The sequence below is a fragment of the Molothrus ater genome, chromosome 10, assembly GCF_012460135.2.
Source record: "Molothrus ater isolate BHLD 08-10-18 breed brown headed cowbird chromosome 10, BPBGC_Mater_1.1, whole genome shotgun sequence".
NCBI classification, from domain to species: domain Eukaryota; kingdom Metazoa; phylum Chordata; class Aves; order Passeriformes; family Icteridae; genus Molothrus; species Molothrus ater.
In genome coordinates, this window is record NC_050487.2 from 4,702,801 (window position 1) to 4,719,920 (window position 17,120).

Below are 17,120 nucleotides of genomic sequence, written 5' to 3' on the forward strand. Positions count from 1 at the left end.
ACTGCTCATTTGCCTGAGTTTCAGCTTTTCCCCAGATGCAAATGCCGTCAGCTCCGCTCCCACCAGGTCAGTGATGGGCCAGCTCCTGCTGGAGAGCCTCTGCTTCCCTGGAAGGGTCCCAGGCAGGCATGGGCACTGGGGGGACGTGGGGGGGTGGGCTGGTGTCCCCTGGTGGAGTGTTTGGTGCCAAGAGGGGGCACATGAGCCCTGCTGGGGGGACACCCTGCTGGAAGGATGCAGCTCAGTGGCGTTCACGAGCAGCTGTGCAGCAGTGATGGTGCCTTCCCCCCTGTGTGCTGCCACCCCCGTGCCTGCCCTTCCCCAAACTGGGGGAGCCCCACCAGGGCTTCTGCAGGGGTGGGTGGGCTCAGTGCCAAGGCTCTGTGCCCCTTATTCCACGGGCAGCATCACCTGGGGCTTTTGGGGTGGACAGTTTGCAGCTCCTGACCTCCTCCCTTCTGCCTCCCTCTCCACAGGAGTGCCGCCACTGAGATGGAGGCCCCGCTCCCTGGTCTCTCCCTGCTTCTTCTCCTCCTGGCAGTGGGATGGGGAAGCAGGATGGATGCAGCCTGGGCATCATCTCCTGGGGGCTGTGAGCTTGTAAGTCCTCTCTTGTGAACCCTCACCCGTCTGAGTGCTTGGTCCTGCCTGGCAAAGCCCAGGCAGCTCAGCATCTCCAGACCTTCTCCATCCCAGCTACTGGTTGGAGCGGACTGGTGTGCCAAGGCTACAAGCAAAGAGCCACCTCCTCCCCCCCTCCTGTGCTCCCCAGACTGCTCCCTCTTCATCTCCTGCCTCCCAGGTGGTGTTAGATATCCTCCTCTTTCTTCAGGTGCAGAGCATCATGGACTGCACTGGCAGATGGCTGAGTTCCATCCCAGGAAACCTTCGAGGTGATACCGAGGAGCTGTTTCTTGATGACAACACTATCCAGGTCCTGGGCAATGCCTCCCTGCTCCTGTATCCCCAGCTCTGGCATCTCAGCTTGACCAGGAACCGGCTGGAGCTCATTGAGCCTGGTGCCTTCCTCAGCAGCCAAGGCCTGGAGGTGCTCTCCTTGACAGACAACCTGCTCTTCACCAACTACTCACTGACAGCTGCTGCTCTTTCTGCTCTGCCGGCCTTGAGGATGCTGGATCTGACTGGAAACCAGCTCAGGGAGGACATGGTATCAGTTTTAGTCTCGAACATCTCTTCCTTGGAGTCCCTGTCTCTGGCCAGGAACATCATCATGAGGTTGGACTCGTCCACCTTCACAAACCTGACAGAGCTGCTGGAGCTGAACCTGGAGAAGAACTACATCTTTGAGATTGACAATGCCTTTGAAGGGCTGCAGAGGCTGCAGAGGCTGAACTTAGCTTACAACTACCTCCCATGTCTGGTGGGGTTTGACCTGACCCAGCTCAGGGTGCTCAATCTCAGCAACAATGTCATTGAGTGGTTTCTGACCATGGAAATTGATGACCTCTTTGAGCTGGAGGTGCTGGACCTGTCCCACAACCGCCTGCTGTTTTTCCCTGTGCTGCCAAGGCAGAGCAAGCTGCACTCCTTGCTGCTGCAGGACAACAGGATGAGCTTCTACCAGCGGCTCCCCAACGGCACCTCCCTGGCCAATGTCACCATGCAGTTCCTGATCATTGATGGCAACTCCACCAACATCACCACGGTCAGGCTCTGGGATGAGCTCTGCCACAGCAACCTCTCCTCCCTGCACCTCCTGGACATGAGCCAGAACGAGGTCTGGGGCCTGCCAGATGATTTCCTTGCCCAGATGCCCTCCCTGACCCACCTGAAGCTCAACCAGAACTGCCTGGAGGCATTTCACCTGTCGGAGGAGGACCCCTTGGCCATGCTGACAGAGCTGGACCTCAGCCACAACCAGCTGGTGGAGCTGGGGGTGAAGGTGGGCACTGGGGACATCCTGCCCAGGCTGCAGCTCTTCAACCTCAGCTCCAACAGGCTGCAGGCTCTTCCTCCTGGGATTTTCACCCACACCAGGAAGATCACTACACTGGACCTCAGCTACAACCGGGTTGACCTCTGTCCCCAGCCAGGTGAGGCCCAGAGTCTGTCCTGCGTGGACATCAGGGGCGTGGAGACCTTGAGCCACCTCTCCTTGGCTGGCTGTGGTCTGCAGGGGATGGGTGGCCGCCCCTTCCAGGGGACATCGCTGATGCACCTGGACCTCTCTGACAATCGCCAGCTGCTGTCCAGGGACCTGGGCTGGCTGCAGGACCTCGTCCTGACACTGCAGGTGCTGTCTCTGAGGAACACCAGCCTCTCCTCCACCACGGACTTCTCTGCCCTGAGCAGCCTGGTGCGCTTGGACCTTTCTGGGAACTGCCTGGCCGCGTTCCCCGCCTGGCTGGGCGCGCTGAGGCTGCGCAGCCTGGACCTGCGGGACACCTGCCTGCCGGCCCTGCCGCGGAACCTGCCACAGCAGGCACCGCTGGGCAGGAGCCTGCGGGAGCTCTACCTCAGCCGGAACCCCTACAACTGCTGCACGCTGGGCTGGTGGGACGCCCTGCAGCAGGCCCAGGGCCTGCATGTCCCTGACAGGCAGGAGGTGACCTGCAGGCACGGCCCCCGCGCGCTCAGCCCCGGCGCGCTGCCCCAGCCCGTCCTGCAGAGCTGCCAATGGCAGACGGCCAACATGGAGCTGCTCTACCTGGTGCTGGCTCTGCCCACCTGCCTGACGCTCCTGGTGGCCTTCGTGGTTGTCTTCCTCATGCTCAAGGAGAGGCTGCTGAAAATGGTGAAAAATCGGTGTGGGGTGTCCAGCCCTTACTAGTGGCTGAGGAAGAGGAAGGGCTTGGGAAGAGTCAATAATAGGGGGTGGTCAGGAGTGCAGGTGATAACCCCTCCGAGGTGGCCAAGATGGAAAGCTGATGGATGCAGGACAGGAGGTGCTGGGAGAGCTGCCACTCCTGCCCTCATGGTACCGAAGGGTGAGAGCTGTGTCTGGTGATGGAGTGCTGGGAATCCTCGAGGAACGTGTCTGCAGCAGAAACCTTCAGCTGGTGCTGGTGAGAGCTGGGTGGACATGACATCAAACACGCCTTGGCTGAAAGGACAGGTTGCCCAGAAAATCTTTGAATGCTCATGTGTGGAAGTGTACAAGGCCAAGTTGGAGTGGGCTTGAAGCAATGTGATCTAGAGGAAGGTGTTGTAACCAGATGGATTTTTAAGGTTGTTTCCAACCCAGACCACTCTGGGATTCTGTGACAATTTTCTCCAGCACTGCTTTGCCCCTGACCTTCCAGCAGTTCCTTTTATTTATTCCCACCTGTAGCCAACTCAAAAAGTCTTCCAGATCTGCAACCAGCCTCCATAAAGTGCCCCAGGCTGGAGCAAACATCACTTGTGGAGAAGGGTCTCTGTAGCCACAGCTTTCCACGCTGCTCTTGCCAGCACTGCAGGCAACCCTGCTCATGCACCATGTGGGTGTGCTGATAAAGACAAGCGTTGTCAGCAGGGCTCAAAGACACATTTTGGGGTGTTGTTTCTCCACTAAGTCACAGTCTCGGCTAGAAAAGTCCATTAGAAACAGCCCAAGTTGTAGCAACAGGAAATATCGATTGAAAAGCAGGAGAGTAAATTACATCCCTCAGTGATATTTTATCGTGGATTTATATTTCTCCAGTGACTGCTGGATTAAACATACAAAGGAAATGAGAAATCCTTCCTCCTTGTTCTGCAAGCCCTGCTCTGGCGGGCAGTGCCCGGGGGTTTCCTCCACCCAGCTCTGCTCACAGCAGCTCTGCCTCTGCCAGAGCAGCAAGCACTACCTGGGGAAGTGCTGCTCTGCTCCTCGGGGGTCACTGAGGGGAAAGGAGAAGTGATGGTGGTTTGTGCTAACTCAAAAGCCCTTCTGAGAACAGGAGTGGCTTTATTCCTGTGGCACTGTTGGGATTTTTCTAGTGAAACGTGTTTAATGGGAACAGGGCACAGGGAAGTGTGCAGCAGGGTTGGAGTGGAATTCTGGGGGCTTGTCCTGCCTGGGTGTGGGTGAGCTCAGTCAGCGATATGGGGTGTGCTGGGGATCAAGCCTGGTGGAGTTGTCCTGCAAGGTGATGGAGGGAGATGCCCAAGGCTGGTCTGAAGCTGGGAGGATGCCAGGGATGGTGCAGGCAGGGGAGCCAAGGCTGGCAGCAGGGCAAACCCTTCCCAGGCACAGGTGTGGGACTGGGCTCATGGGGGAGCCTGGTGTGGCTGCTGGCTGTGCAAGGCTGGAAAATGCATGGGTCAGACCCTGCTAGACCAGCCAGCAGCTCCACTGGGGCTGAGAGCAGTACAGGCTCTGGAGACCCATCTGTCAGATCTGGCTGGGAAATGACCGCTTTCTGCCCCAGTTTTAGACTGAAATAGCCAAAACCAAAGCAGGCCCCAAGTGGGGAATCCCTCAGCCTATTTCAACCCTTCTGCCTGTAAGCTGCACTCCGGGGGACAGCAGTGACCTATAAATACATCCCTACACCGTCCCCCAGCTGCATTCTGGTGTCTCCCTGCTGGCAGGGTGAGCGGGTGCCCCTGTGAGCTCCCCTCTCTCTGGGGCTGGGCTTGGAGAGGGATGTGTGTCCTTCCTCACCTCCACAGCTGGAGAGGGATATGTGTCCTTCTCCACCTCCACAGCTGGAGAGGGATGTGTGTCCTTCCTCACCTCCACAGCTGGAGAGGGATGTCTGTCCTTCCCCACCTCCACAGCTGGAGGGGGATGTGTGTCCTTCCTCACCTCCACAGCTGAGAGGGATGTGTGTCCTTCCCCACCTCCACAGCCAATGCTGCTGCTCCATCTGGCACGGGGTGCAGCTGTGGGAGAATACACAGGGAGGAACCCAGGCACCTGGCACTGCCCAGGGCATGGATAAGAAGGAGGGATTCTTAATTGTATGGAGCTGATGGGGATATTCAACATTCCCTCATGCTGCCTGGAAGGCCATGGCTCACTTGGAGCTGTGATGTGAGGGGATGTTGGGGCAGCAAGAGGAGATTCCACTTTCTGAGGTGTCCTTACAAAGCTGCTCTCAGCATCTTTGCCAGGCCATGGTGATCAGGGAAGGTCTTGGTGACTGGAGAACCCAGGGGTCCCACCCAGCTTCAGTAACAGCCAAAAGGCCATCCCAGAGAGCAACAGAGCAGTCACCCTCGTGTTGGGAAACCCATGGAAGGAATGTTCTTTGTTTGGAGCACAGCTCTAGAAAAAGAGGGTGGCTGGAAAAGTCAGAAGTCAGCATGGGCTGCTGAGGCTAAGTTATGCCTGCCCAACCTGCCCTCAGGATGACCCAACCTTTCCTCTCAGGATGAAATAGATGAGTGTGTAGGCAAGGGCAGAGTGGTGGATTCCCTGTGCCTCAGCAAGGCTTTGGACACAGTGTCCCACAATGTTCTGCCTACAAGTTGTACTTGTCAAGGCCAGGATGGGTGGGCAGCCAGGCAGGTCAGGATCGGTGGGAGTGAAGTGCAGAGGGCTGTGGCTCGTGGGATGTGCTCACCAGGACGCTGCTGAGGGGACTGTCTTGGGATCTGTCCCATGTCATGTCTTTATGCATGATCTAAAGCTGGCTGTCAAGAGCCTTCCTGTCATGTTCCCAGAGGATCCCAAACTGGGAAGACCAGTATGGCTCCCTGCTGAAGGTCTGGGTTGGGCTGGAGGAATGGGGAGCAGGAACCTCACAATCCAGGCACTCCTTTGGCCTCATGTAGCCCTCACTGGAGAGGGGGCCATGCCTGGGGCTGGGCACAGGCCATGTCCTGGGCAGGATGAAGCTGGGGGAGGCTGGAAGTGGAGGAGAAATTCCCAGGGGCCCTCTCCCTCCCAAGTGGAGATCTTTCTGTGTTGTTACGTTGCAATTGTTGAGGCAAGGCCTGTGCCAGACCCCTGCACGCCCTTTCCTGTCCTGGGAGAGCTGAGTCAGCCTTTACATTTTTTTAAATTTTGGCAAGTGAGGCCTCATCTTTCATTTCTCTCCTGACTGAAGACCCCCTTGGCCAAGTGTGAGCTCCCTTGTCCTCTCTAGTAAAGCACTCTGGTTTAACTGACACTTGCTCCATGTTTTTCACAGCAGTGACTCATTTTGGGGTGTAGGAGGAGAGCTTTTCCAGCTGCTCCTCCAGCCACTCCTCTTAGTTATTTCAGCAGTGTGTTGAGGCCCCTCAGTTTGGGATGAAGGCCCATCTCACCCTCAGTCCTCACAGCTGCCTGGGTTCAGAAAGCCAAAACCCAGGAAGCTTTTGGAGTTGTAAAATTTCCCAAAGAATCCTAATCTTAGTCCTCCAGGTATTACATGAGAGCAGGACTGATGTAGTAGAGGCCAGCAAAGGTAGACAGCTGGATTAAAACCTTCAGTAGGACGAGTTTGTCTTACTCTAGAACCATCCCCAGCCTCTGACCTTCTACCACTCTGGTTTTTCAGATACTTTGAGCACATTCTCCCAGAACTGAGCACTTATGAGGAAGCATCACCCAGGAGTGTAAGGATCCAATCATCCCATTTCAGCAGTTTGAAATGACTGTGTTTTCAAAAGTACTTTCAAGACTAATTCATTTTCAAGATATTCTTATTCTCTTACATGTAAGGACTTATTTTTGTGTAAGATAAAACTAGAGATTTAATCATGCTAGGGAAATGTGAGAGTAATATTCTCAATGCAGAGTTGATTTATCCAGAATGACTGATACATATTTAACTTCCCAGCAGGCAAAAATAATCACCCTATTTGTACAGTACAGCTTTAACAGTGTCCTCAGGACATGAATATTTAACACCTCATTTTCAGCCAAAGCTGACTGAAATGTAAAAAATGGAAAGATTAAATAATTCAAAATTCTTTTATGTAGAAAAAGACTAAAACCAGCCAACAATTTCAGCTATGCAGTTTCCATTTAATCAAGTCTGGCTTCTTAAATAAAGCTCACTTAAGCCTGGGATTGCTGTGGCACATTGGGTTCTCCTGAGCCAGTGTATGGTGACATTGTTCTCTCTGCTGGGACACTGAGACTTGTCTCTGAACATCCTGTCTTTGTCTGGAATCACATTTCTTCATCTGACTCCGTGTCCCAAGCACAGGCCTCCAGGTGCTCATCCTGTGGGAAATCCACCTCAACGTTGTAAACAAAGTCAGGGTCATCCCTCCTCTTCCTGTTCTTTTCGAAGAGTTCATCCATGATGCTCTTCCTTTTGGCCAGTTCCTTGTCGTCCAGTTTGTTCATATCCTCCTCTGGGTCAATGGTGTGTTCGTGGTGGTACCTTCCCAAGCTCTCAGACAGGCTCTGTCCTTCCAGATGATCTCTCAGCAAGCTGTAGAGCTTCTCTAGCTGGCGCAGCGAGACCCCTTCCAGGTAGGGCTTGTGCCGAGGGTTGTTCTTCAGCTGCTCAGCAGCCCTGCAGCAGTCTGGGGAGAGCCAACACAGCTCCAACAAACCTCTTCCCACTGACACACCTCCTCCCAAACCCTCCACAGGGGTGTCTCCAAACCCTCCAGGCTCAGAGAGCCACTGAAATGTGGGCTCCTGGGAGAGGCAACATTACCCCATTACCACATTTCTCTTCACAGAGAAAAGCAAGGCACAATTCTTCTCAAAGATTTCTGAGATTCACATTCTCTGAACTTAACACAATTCTTATCACTTGCTGTGCCTGTGTTGTGCCGAAGTAGAATGCAATATGGAAATTGTTTACTCAAAGTGAGGATGTTTTGTTCCCGTGGCCTATCAGGGCCAAGAGTGTGTGTGTGTGTCAGACTGTCACGGGACAGTCACGAGAGAACCAGAGATGAGTGCAGTTCTAAGCAGTGCAAGCAGTTGTGAGTGCATGGCAGATTCAGTTTAGATACAATGTACATAGTACAATATAATAAAGTAATTAATTAGCTTTCTGATGATGGAGTCATGCATCATTCTCTCTCCCTCACCAATGTCGGAGTTGCCTTTGATTTACTACAACCCCAGCACAGCCTCTCCCTGCAGGGTGCTGGGAGGGCACTCAGTGTGCTGCTACCAATGGGCTCCTCTGCATGCAGCTGGAGGAAAGAGTGAATTCATTCCTGCAGACAGGAGGGAATGCATTCAGGAAGGAATGCCCCTCACCTGAGAACCTGGAGAAATTCCTGATGGGCATGATGCGCTGGCGAGTCTTGTCTGGACGTTGTCTCTGTAGATGAGGATGATGGAGGGAGGCTGGAAGCAGACCCCACATTTCTGTGCACTGAAAATCATCCTGGCTCCATCAGAGTCCCCAGCAGCTGTCCCTGGGAAACAGGGAAAAAGGAAAACAGGGAACAGAGTCTCTCAGTTGTGGTATTTTCTGGGGTACCCTGTGGCAGGAAGGAAATGATGAATCTGACTCCATGTTCTTACAAGGCTAATTTATTATTTTATGGTATTATATTAAAGAATGCTATACTAAAACAATATTAAAGAATAGAGAAAGGATACTTACAGAACAAGATACTAATGAAAAACTCATGACCGCTTCCAGAGTCCCGACACAGCTTGACAGTGATTGGTCATTAAGTAAAAACAATTCACACGTTGGATAAACAATCTCCAACCACATTCCAAAGCAGCAAAACACAGGAGAAGCAAATGAGATAATGTTGTTTTCCTTTTTCTCTGAGGCTTCTCAGCTTCCCAGGAGAGAAATCCTGGTGAAGGGATTTTTCCAGAAAATATGGCAGTGACACTCAGTGGTGCTCCTTTTGTCAGGAGTGGCTTGGGTCAGAATGGGCTTAAAACCTATTCTAATTTAATTATGAAATTAAATTAGAGGGGACTTAAAAATCCAAATGAGTTGCAGATCCTGTTTTCCAGCTCAGAGGGCAGCACTGAGTGCAGGTGTTACTTTTATTTTGAATAAAATAAATTGGTTAAAACCCAATGTTTTTAATGGTTTAAATATTTTTATTGGTTTAAAACCAAAGAAAAATTTGGTTTTAAATGAGTGAAAATATGTCAAACAAGAATGTGATTTCCAGACTGTAGTAAGGCAAAGTAACATATTTTACCCCCAAAAAACAATGTATTTCTCCACATCAAGAAAAATCGCATTAATGTTGAAAAGCTGTTTTGAGGCAGAATTGGAAACACTTCCTCCTTTGTATAAAATCACATAGGAAAGAGTTCGAACATGCAGTAATGTCCTTAATAGTGAAAATTTCCAGGGCCAGGCTGGTGGGGATTTGGAGGAACATGGAGTAGTGGAAGGTGTCCCTGCCCATGGCAGAGGCTGGAACGAGAGGAGCTTTAAGGTCCCTCCAACACGAACCATTCCGGGATTCTACGAAGATGAGAAGCACAAACGGGAGCAGCTCTTCGGATCTGCGGCAAAGAGCGTTTGGATCTCCCGGTAACCGAGCTGAGCCCTTCCCTGCCGGCGTCACCGGCGGCTCCGGCAGCACAGCCGGGTGTGGGTCAGGGCTGGGGCCGTTCAGAGCCGCTGTTGAGCCGCACGAACGGCCGAAGCCCGAGCTCTGAGCTCGAGGGGCAGCGGGGCAGGGCTGGGTTGGTCCCTCCCAGCCGGGCCCATCCTGGGAGGGGCAGGAGGGAGCACAGTGAGTCCATCTGGTGCCACCTCCCTGCTCCAGCAGGGCCGTCCCAGAGCCCATGGCACACATTGTGTCCAGGCAGCTCTGGGATATCCCCACTGAGGGAGACTCCACACCCTCTCTGGGATCTGTTCAGGGCTCAGGCACTGCCCAGGAAAGTTCTTCCTCATGTCCAGGTGGAGCTGCCTGGGCTCAGGCCCTGCCCGTGGCTCTGGTGCCATTGCTGGGCCTGGAGCAGAGCCCGGCCCTGCTCTGCTCCTCCCTGCAGCCAGGGCCAGCCAGGGCTGAGGGCCCCTCTCAGCTGGGGCTCCTCTCCAGGCTGAGCAGCCCCAGCTCCCTCAGCCTTTCCTGGGCACCCACATGCTCCAGGCCCTTCCTCCACAGCCTCCGCTGGCCCTGCTCCAGGCACTCCCTGTCTCCCTTACACTCTCGCCCCGTCCCCTCACCTCGGGGGGCGCAGAAACCCGGTTCTTCCTCTTCTCCTTCCTCCTCTTCTTCCTCCAGCTCCATCTCCCGCTCCCGCTCCTCCCCCTGGGCGGTCCGGCCTCTCCGGGCGGTTGCCATGGCTCCGCCGCCGCCGCCGAGGCCCGGCGGTAAAGGCCCCCTCTACTCAAGGCCCCCTTCGGGCTGCCCTCATCAACGCCTGCGGATCACGGCGCGGCAGAGCAAGGGATGGGCGGGCCCCGCGCGGTCAGGCGGCGCGAGGGGCAGCCCGTGCGGGCCGTGAGGAGCGGGCCGCCATGGCGGGCGGGCGGCGGGGGCCGGTGCGGGTCGGGGCCGGGCTGGGCGCGCTGCTCTGCGCCCTCCGTGAGTGCCCGCGGGGAACCGCGCCGCGAAAGGAGCGCGGTGTGGGAGGGGTCCGGCCACTCTGCTCTGGAGCCAGGCTGGGAGAGCTGGGGGTGTTCCGCCTGGAGAAGGGAAGGATTCAGGGAGAGCTCAGAGTCCCTGCCGGTGCCTAAAGGGGCTCCAGGAGAGCTGGAGAGGGACCAGGGAAAAGGAATGGAGCGACAGGACAAAGGGAATGGCTTCCTACTGCCAGAGGGCAGGGTTAGATGGGATATTGGGACGGAATTCTTCCGTGTGAGGGTGGTGAGGCCCTGGCACAGGTTGCCCAGAGCAGCTGTGGCTGGAGGTGTTGAAGGACAGACCTGGAGCACCCTGGTCTTGGGGATCCCTCCCTGCCCAAAGCTGAGAGTTGGGACAAGATGGGCTTGAAGATCTTTTCCAACCCAAACCATCCTGTGACTCTGGATTTGGGAACTATGGCTCAGCCAGTGAACCAAGAAAGCTCTTCTGCTCTTTGGTCACAGTCAAGTACTGCTTCCCTTCTTCTGGGAGAGGGTTTGCAGATGAGGCATTTGTGAGTTATAAAACTTCTCCAGCCTCTGTGGTCGCTGTGCTGTTACACTGTCGGCTCTGTGTCACCTTAGATGTGCAGGCAGCCTGTCGGGTCACCTCTGTCACACAGGAGCTGCTGAAGGAGGGGTTTCACAGGTGAGTCCTCTCCCTGCCCTCCATCACCATAACGTGCCCCAGGATTGTCTGTTGGAAGAAACTGCTCTTCTTTTCATGTGGAATTGTAGCAACTCCCTGGGCCATGATCCCTGGGAATGTATTAACAGCACCAAGGGATTAACCAGCTGTAGTGGAGGGAAAATAGGAGGCCCCTTTCTAAAGCTTTTGTGGAGGCCGTTGGTGGTTCTGAGACATTAACAAAGAAGTGAAACTTCATTTTGGCCGTGGATGTGGGGTTGAGGTTAAGAAGGCTGGACAGGGAAATGTGATCAGAATGAGTTGCACTCAGTGTGAGATCTCATCTCCTCTGAGAAATGTCTCTCACGGGACTTGTGCCCTACTTTTGAAAGTGTGGGTGTAAATGTTTTGCTCCTGTTGCTGTTTGAAGGGACCTGCTGGTGAAGGTAGAGCTGGGGGAGGATGCAGGAGGATGTGCAGTGGCAGCTCAGGTGCATCTGCCACCTGGCATCTACGTGGATCCCTACGAGCTGGCAACGCTGCAGCAGCACAACCTGACCAAGGTAATGGCCCCAGCACCAGGAGATGTGGCAGTGAGTCAGGGAAGGACTCAGGGACTTGGAATGTCTGCTCATTATCTGGCTCATTGAACCAAGGTGGTTATTCCTGGAAGGAGGTGCCAAACAATATAATCTTCCTGGTGTCTCCTTGTAGCCCAGTTTGCTTGGCATCCCCTGGTGCTGCTGGTATTGTCACACACAGGGGATGTACCAGGGAGCTGCTGCTCCTCTCGTAGCCCCAGATGAGCAGCTGTGGTAAAAGGGCCTGGAGTTCAGAAGGTGGAAGGGAAACCGGTAGCCATGATATTTTCTGAAAAATCCCTTTGCCAGGATTTTTCTCCTGAAAAGCTGAGAAGCCTCAGAAGAAAAGAAAAACAATAATTATCTGCTGCTGTAGAATGCAACAGGTGCATCTTTGATTGGTCCATGTTGGTTGTTTTTAATTGATAGCCAATCACAGTCCAGCTGTCTCAGACTCTAGTTAGTCACAAGATTTTATTATCATTCCATTCCTTTCTATCCTTGCTAGCCTTCTGATGAAATCCTTTTTTCTATTCGTTTAGTATAGTTTTAATATAATATATATAATAAAATAATAAATCAGCCTTCTGAAACATGGAGCCAAGATTCTCATCTCTTCCCTCATCCTGGCACCCCTGTGAACACCACCACAGAAACGCCCAGAGAAGTGCTGGTGAGCTCTAAGTCGTGTGCTGTGGTTGGACTGAGGAGCTTCCCAGCTCCTTTGGTTTTCATCCCAGCTTCATTTTCATCCCAGCTTTCTGTGCTGCTGCCCAGTCTTTGCTTCACATTAGAGAGATGTGCAAAGGTTGTGGCTCTTATCTGCTTAGGTGCTTAGTTGGTCTAAAACATGGGTGCAAAGGCTGTGGGCACCATTGTTGAGCTGACACCTCACAGGTCTGGCTGTAGACACAGTGGCACTGTGAACTTTCTCCACACTCCTTGAGGACAGTCTTGGAAAGGTATTTTGGAACAGCTTAAGGCTGGGAATTAAGGAATTCCCAACCTGATCATCCTGACCACAGAATCACTCTCAGTGTCAGAACGAGGGGGGGGAAGCACTTTCTGATTTCCATCACCACCACTGCTGTGTCTCTCCCTGCTTGCAGGCAGTGCTATTCCCTGATGCTATAGACGTGGAGGCTCCTGAGTACCTGGCCAAGGCTGTTGTGCTGCTGCTGTTCCTGGAGCCGGAGGCGCGCTGCTCCCGCTGCTTCCGCGGCGCCGTGCCCGTGCACGCCCGCTACCACCGCCCAGCCCGGGCCACACACCAGGCCTTGGTGGCTCTGCAGAGCCCTGAGGTGCTGCTCTGCTGCTGCCACGGTGAGATCCTCATGGGTGCTCTTGGGCAGTCCCAAATCTGGCTGTGTCTGGGGTCTCTAGCTGGTTACAGTAACCCCAAGATGCGTTGAAAGTCTCTTTTCCCAGCCCAGCGCTTGAAGAAGGAGTCAGAACTCTTAATTTCTTGGTCTCAAGGTTGTTTATTGTGTCTTATCTATAAAATTCTTTCTCTTGTCTATGGGAACCCAGAACATCCCTCTGGCTGTCCAGAACGGCCAAGACCCCTGCCAGGGGGCTCAGAAGCCCTGGCACAGAGCCCAAAACACCTGTGGGTTTGATTGTGACCCGTGGAGCAAATTACCAACCTTAGATGAAGATCAGCAAGCCACAACAGTTTAGGTAGAATAATAGTGAAGTTATACTAAAAGTTATGTGTACAATGTTTGCAGTTACTTTCCAATACCTATCACCTATGTTAGACAATGAGCTTCTGCTCTAAACCAATCCAGAAGTGCCAACATCACAGCAGAAGATGGAGGCCAAGAGGAAGAAGGAGAAAGGCTGGACACACCCAGATCCCTCCATCTTGCCCTCTGAGCCCCCATTCTATAAACCCCAAACATCTGTTTTTCACCCCGTGATAAATTCACTATCATTCTACTTAAACTGTCATGGCTTGCAGATCTTCATATAAGGTTGGTAATTTTCTCCATGGGTCATAATCAAAATCACAGGCATCTTGGGCTCTGTGCCAGGGTCTCTGAGCCCCCTGGCAGGGGTCCTGGCAGTCCAGGACAGCCAGAGGGATGTCCTGAATTCCAACAGTTGTGTCTGAGATGGGGCTCTTGGTAGTGAACATAAGCAGAAGGCATGGCCCTGATAAAGACCTTTCTTCCTTTTGATGCTAAAATCTAGAGACTTTTCTCCTTCAGGAACATGATAAAGATTATCTTGCTGGATACTTTTAAGTCAGCATCATTCCAATTGTCAGAATTTGATCAGGTGATCCTATTTCCCCAATTTATAACCACATTTTATAACCAAAGCCAAGGGAATTTGGAAGGTGAGGAAGTGGTAGAGGCAGATGCACTGGATCCTTGAGGAGGAAGTTGGACTAGAAAAGGCTGCTGCGGTCCTCTGGATGATGAGGGAATGGAGAAACCCTTATGGTCAACTTCCTAGCATCCTTTTCCCTTCAGCCTTCCCTCTGCACCCCACTGAGCTCCTTGACACCTTTCACTTGTTCTGTGCTTACTGTGAAGATGCATTTGCACTGCTGAGAGAGTTTTGAAGTTCTGTGAATTTTTGGTTCCTTCCTGCTCCTTTTTGGCTGGTTAGCCCGAATGATATGGAAAAAAAATCCCATGCAGTGCCTCACTGTCAGCCTGCCTTTTAGGCATTATATGACTGCTGATCTGTGACCTCCCATCCTCTTCTTGTGAATCCTCTGTGATATGATAAAGGTCTTTCTCACTGAGTACTGCTGCCTGGCCAAAGGCAGGGGCTTGTCAGAGGTTGCTCTGTCTTGTGCTGCTGCCATTGTATCCCTGTGCTGATTGGGGTCTTCCAGCTGGAAGATGTGGCAGTTGTCACAACCTGTGTTTGTCATGATCCTGGTTTGCCAAAGGCCCCCTGCTCTGACCACTTTTCTCTTGGCAGTTAGAGCTGTGCAGGGTGTGTTCAGTAGCCACTGTCACCTATTCATAGTAATCAAAGTGTTCAAATGGCTTCTGACACTGTTGCTGCATTCCCTTTATATAAAGGGAGAATGTAGGAAACTGTGCCTAAAGCTTGGAATGGCTGGAGTCTCAAACTCTGGTGAAACAAGAACCTAATATCCACTACAATTAGTATTTCAAGTTATGTGAACAATGAAATCCTATATTTTTGTTACAAATTTTGTGTCCCTTCACAGAATCATTCCTGCCAAGTCAAGCACACTCATGATTTTCAACTCCTTTTTCTTTACTTGTGCATAATTTGAGCAATAATTTTCTGGATAAGCATAGGGACAGGCAGGACTACCTGGTCCCTTAAAAAAGGGGTGTTAAATCTTCCTGGCACATTTACAGTTATAAGCAGGAAAATATTTATTATTAATGATTAATGGGGAGGCATTTGAAGTATTGGAAGGGAGATCTTTTATGTGCTGACAGAAGGCCAAGAAGAGAAATGGCATTACTTATTTTGGGGGAAATTCTAACTACATGGCTAAAGTTGAGGGGTCTGCAGGCTAACCAGGAATTCTTTGCCCTGTTAAGGACAGAAGGGCCAAGATACCTCACAGGTGAGATTCTTTCTTGGGTTCCTCCTGTATCAGGAAGGGAAGAGTTGTAAAGTCCACTGCACAGACTGCCCAGTGTCACTTTGGCCATGCAGAGGTGTTTCACCACTTGGCTCCCAGGGAACTGATTCTGTTGAGCTGTTGTAGGGGAAAATCTCTTATTTGGAAAAGCTTGCAGGCTGATTGCTCATCCTGCCTGGCTCCTGGTGATGCAGGAATGCTTTCCCTAGGTCAGCTGTCTGCAGAGTGCTGGGAACCTGCTGAAGTGGACACTCCCTGCTCATCTGACACCAACAGTTCCTGTCAGTGGCACACCACAAAACACAGACCTGTGAGTTCTCCCTCTGGTTCTTTTTAACAACTGCTGCCTTTTTGCTGGGATTAACACCTTTCTGGATTAATTTTTAATCCTTTTTCCCTTTCTGACTGGCTTTTAGTGGGGGTCATTCCGCCCTTCTGCTGTGTTTACAGGGATTGTGGTCTTCTGGCTCTTTAGCATGGCTGCTCTTCTGGTTCCTCATCCTGTCAAAAAGAAACAGCTGGCCAAATGAGTGTTATATATTTATTTTTCTTTGTAGGCATATGAGGAATCAATGCTGAGGGTTCCTGTGGGGCTCAGAGAGCACAATTCCCTGGTGTGTGCCCTGACCCTGCTCACCACAGGGCTCTGTTCTGGCCTGATCCTGGCTGCTGCCTGCAAGTATGGACACTTCTCACAGTGACCTGAGGAATGTGGGATGGCTGAGCTCCCTCCAGCACAACTGACTGCACATTGCACTGGGCTCTGGATGGATCCTGCTCTGCTGTTAGTGATCTCTTAGGGGGTGCCAGGGTCCCATAATGGATTATGGTTCCTTTGGCTCATAATGCTTACAAATGCCTTTCACAGCCCACAAAACATTTTGGGTGTGTTATCAATATCCAAAGCAGATGGAGAGTAGGAAAAAACCTCAAAAAGCTGAAAGCACTGCTGTGGGCAATGAGGCAACAATCAGGAGTGGGTTTGGGGCTCCTCTTCCCTCCTCCTGGCCCAGAACCTGCTTCCAATATAGTTCTGCCTCTTGCAGAGGTGTTTGTATTTCTTCACTCAGGGATTGGTTATTAAGTAGGAAAAACATCATCGAGTCATTAAAATTTTTGAATTTTAAGCTTGTTGTGCAGATGGGTTATGTATGAAGTTGTGAAGATACATTCTGTGCCTATCTGGGACACCTCAATATTCTCTCCCATCCTAATGACTCTGAGGGATTGGCTGCTCTTGGCCTAATTAGAATCACAGAGTCATTAAGGCTGGAAAAGCCCTCTAAGGTCATTGAGTCCAACCATTCCCCCAGTGCTGCCAAAGCCACTCCTAACCCATGTCCCCAAGTGCCACATCCACAGGTCTGTGAAACCCCTCCAGGGGACTCCACCACTGCCCTGACAGCTGTGCCAGGGCTGGAGAGCCCTTCCCAAGAGGAACCTTTCCCAATATCCAACCTGAACCTCCCCTGGCACAGTTTGAGGCTGTTTCCTCTTGTCCTGTCCCTGTTTCCTGGGAGAAAAGCCTGACCCTCACCTGGCTCCACGTCCTGTCAGGAGTTCTGGAGAGAGTGAAGGTTCCCCTGAGCCTCCTTTTCTCAGGCTGAACAATTGGTCAGAATTGAGAGTTTAGAAAATCTGAAGAAATTTCACCCTATTTCATGAGTGCAAAGAAACCCTTGGAAGATGAAAGTGAGGGACAGGATAGTGACCAGAAGCAAATATTTAGAAGATGTACATTCAGTCTCCAGGACAGTTGATAAACAGAAGGAAATGGAGAGGAAATGAGCTAATGGAAAAGCCGAGAGGCTCTGGAGCAGCAGAGCTCGGGCACTGTCTGCAGCTGTCGGTAGGTGGCACTGGGAGCCCACGGTAACCCCGTGTGGAGAAAAGAGATTTTATTCCCCTTTAACCTCGAGTCAATTAATCAAAGCAGG

The 17,120-nt window shown here is 52.1% G+C and overlaps 3 protein-coding genes across 3 annotated transcripts; 2 read left to right on the forward strand and 1 right to left on the reverse strand.

Moving 5' to 3' along the window:
- Positions 1-486: 486 nt before the first annotated feature.
- On the forward strand, positions 487-2,791 carry NRROS (negative regulator of reactive oxygen species). The gene is made up of 2 exons (XM_036389109.1): positions 487-600; positions 833-2,791. The coding sequence occupies exons 1-2, from the start codon at positions 493-495 to the stop codon at positions 2,789-2,791; spliced, it is 2,067 nt and encodes a 688-aa protein (XP_036245002.1). The 5' UTR covers positions 487-492.
- A 3,749-nt stretch (positions 2,792-6,540) lies between these two features.
- Positions 6,541-10,083, reverse strand: CEP19 (centrosomal protein 19). Its single transcript, XM_036389219.2, is given in 4 exon segments — positions 6,541-7,392; positions 8,087-8,138; positions 8,141-8,247; positions 9,990-10,083. Coding segments are annotated over 4 exon segments (585 nt in total). The 5' UTR covers positions 10,054-10,083; the 3' UTR covers positions 6,541-7,030.
- Positions 10,084-10,281: 198 nt separating this feature from the next.
- On the forward strand, positions 10,282-16,310 carry PIGX (phosphatidylinositol glycan anchor biosynthesis class X). Its single transcript, XM_036389238.1, has 6 exons — positions 10,282-10,350; positions 10,974-11,037; positions 11,447-11,579; positions 12,707-12,920; positions 15,393-15,493; positions 15,741-16,310. Exons 1-6 carry the CDS (start codon positions 10,284-10,286, stop codon positions 15,882-15,884), a joined length of 723 nt encoding a protein of 240 aa, XP_036245131.1. The 5' UTR covers positions 10,282-10,283; the 3' UTR covers positions 15,885-16,310.
- Positions 16,311-17,120: the final 810 nt, after the last annotated feature.

Excerpts from the sequence above, each read along its gene's own strand:
- NRROS (XM_036389109.1), top strand. The coding sequence starts at position 493 with ATGGAGGCCCCGCTCCCTGGTCTCTCCCTGCTTCTTCTCCTCCTGGCA. Across the intron at positions 601-832 it reads CTCCTGGGGGCTGTGAGCTT|GTGCAGAGCATCATGGACTG; the intron begins GTAAGTCCTCTC and ends CTCTTTCTTCAG.
- PIGX (XM_036389238.1), top strand. The coding sequence starts at position 10,284 with ATGGCGGGCGGGCGGCGGGGGCCGGTGCGGGTCGGGGCCGGGCTGGGC. Across the intron at positions 10,351-10,973 it reads CGCGCTGCTCTGCGCCCTCC|ATGTGCAGGCAGCCTGTCGG; the intron begins GTGAGTGCCCGC and ends GTGTCACCTTAG. Across the intron at positions 11,580-12,706 it reads AGCAGCACAACCTGACCAAG|GCAGTGCTATTCCCTGATGC; the intron begins GTAATGGCCCCA and ends CCCTGCTTGCAG.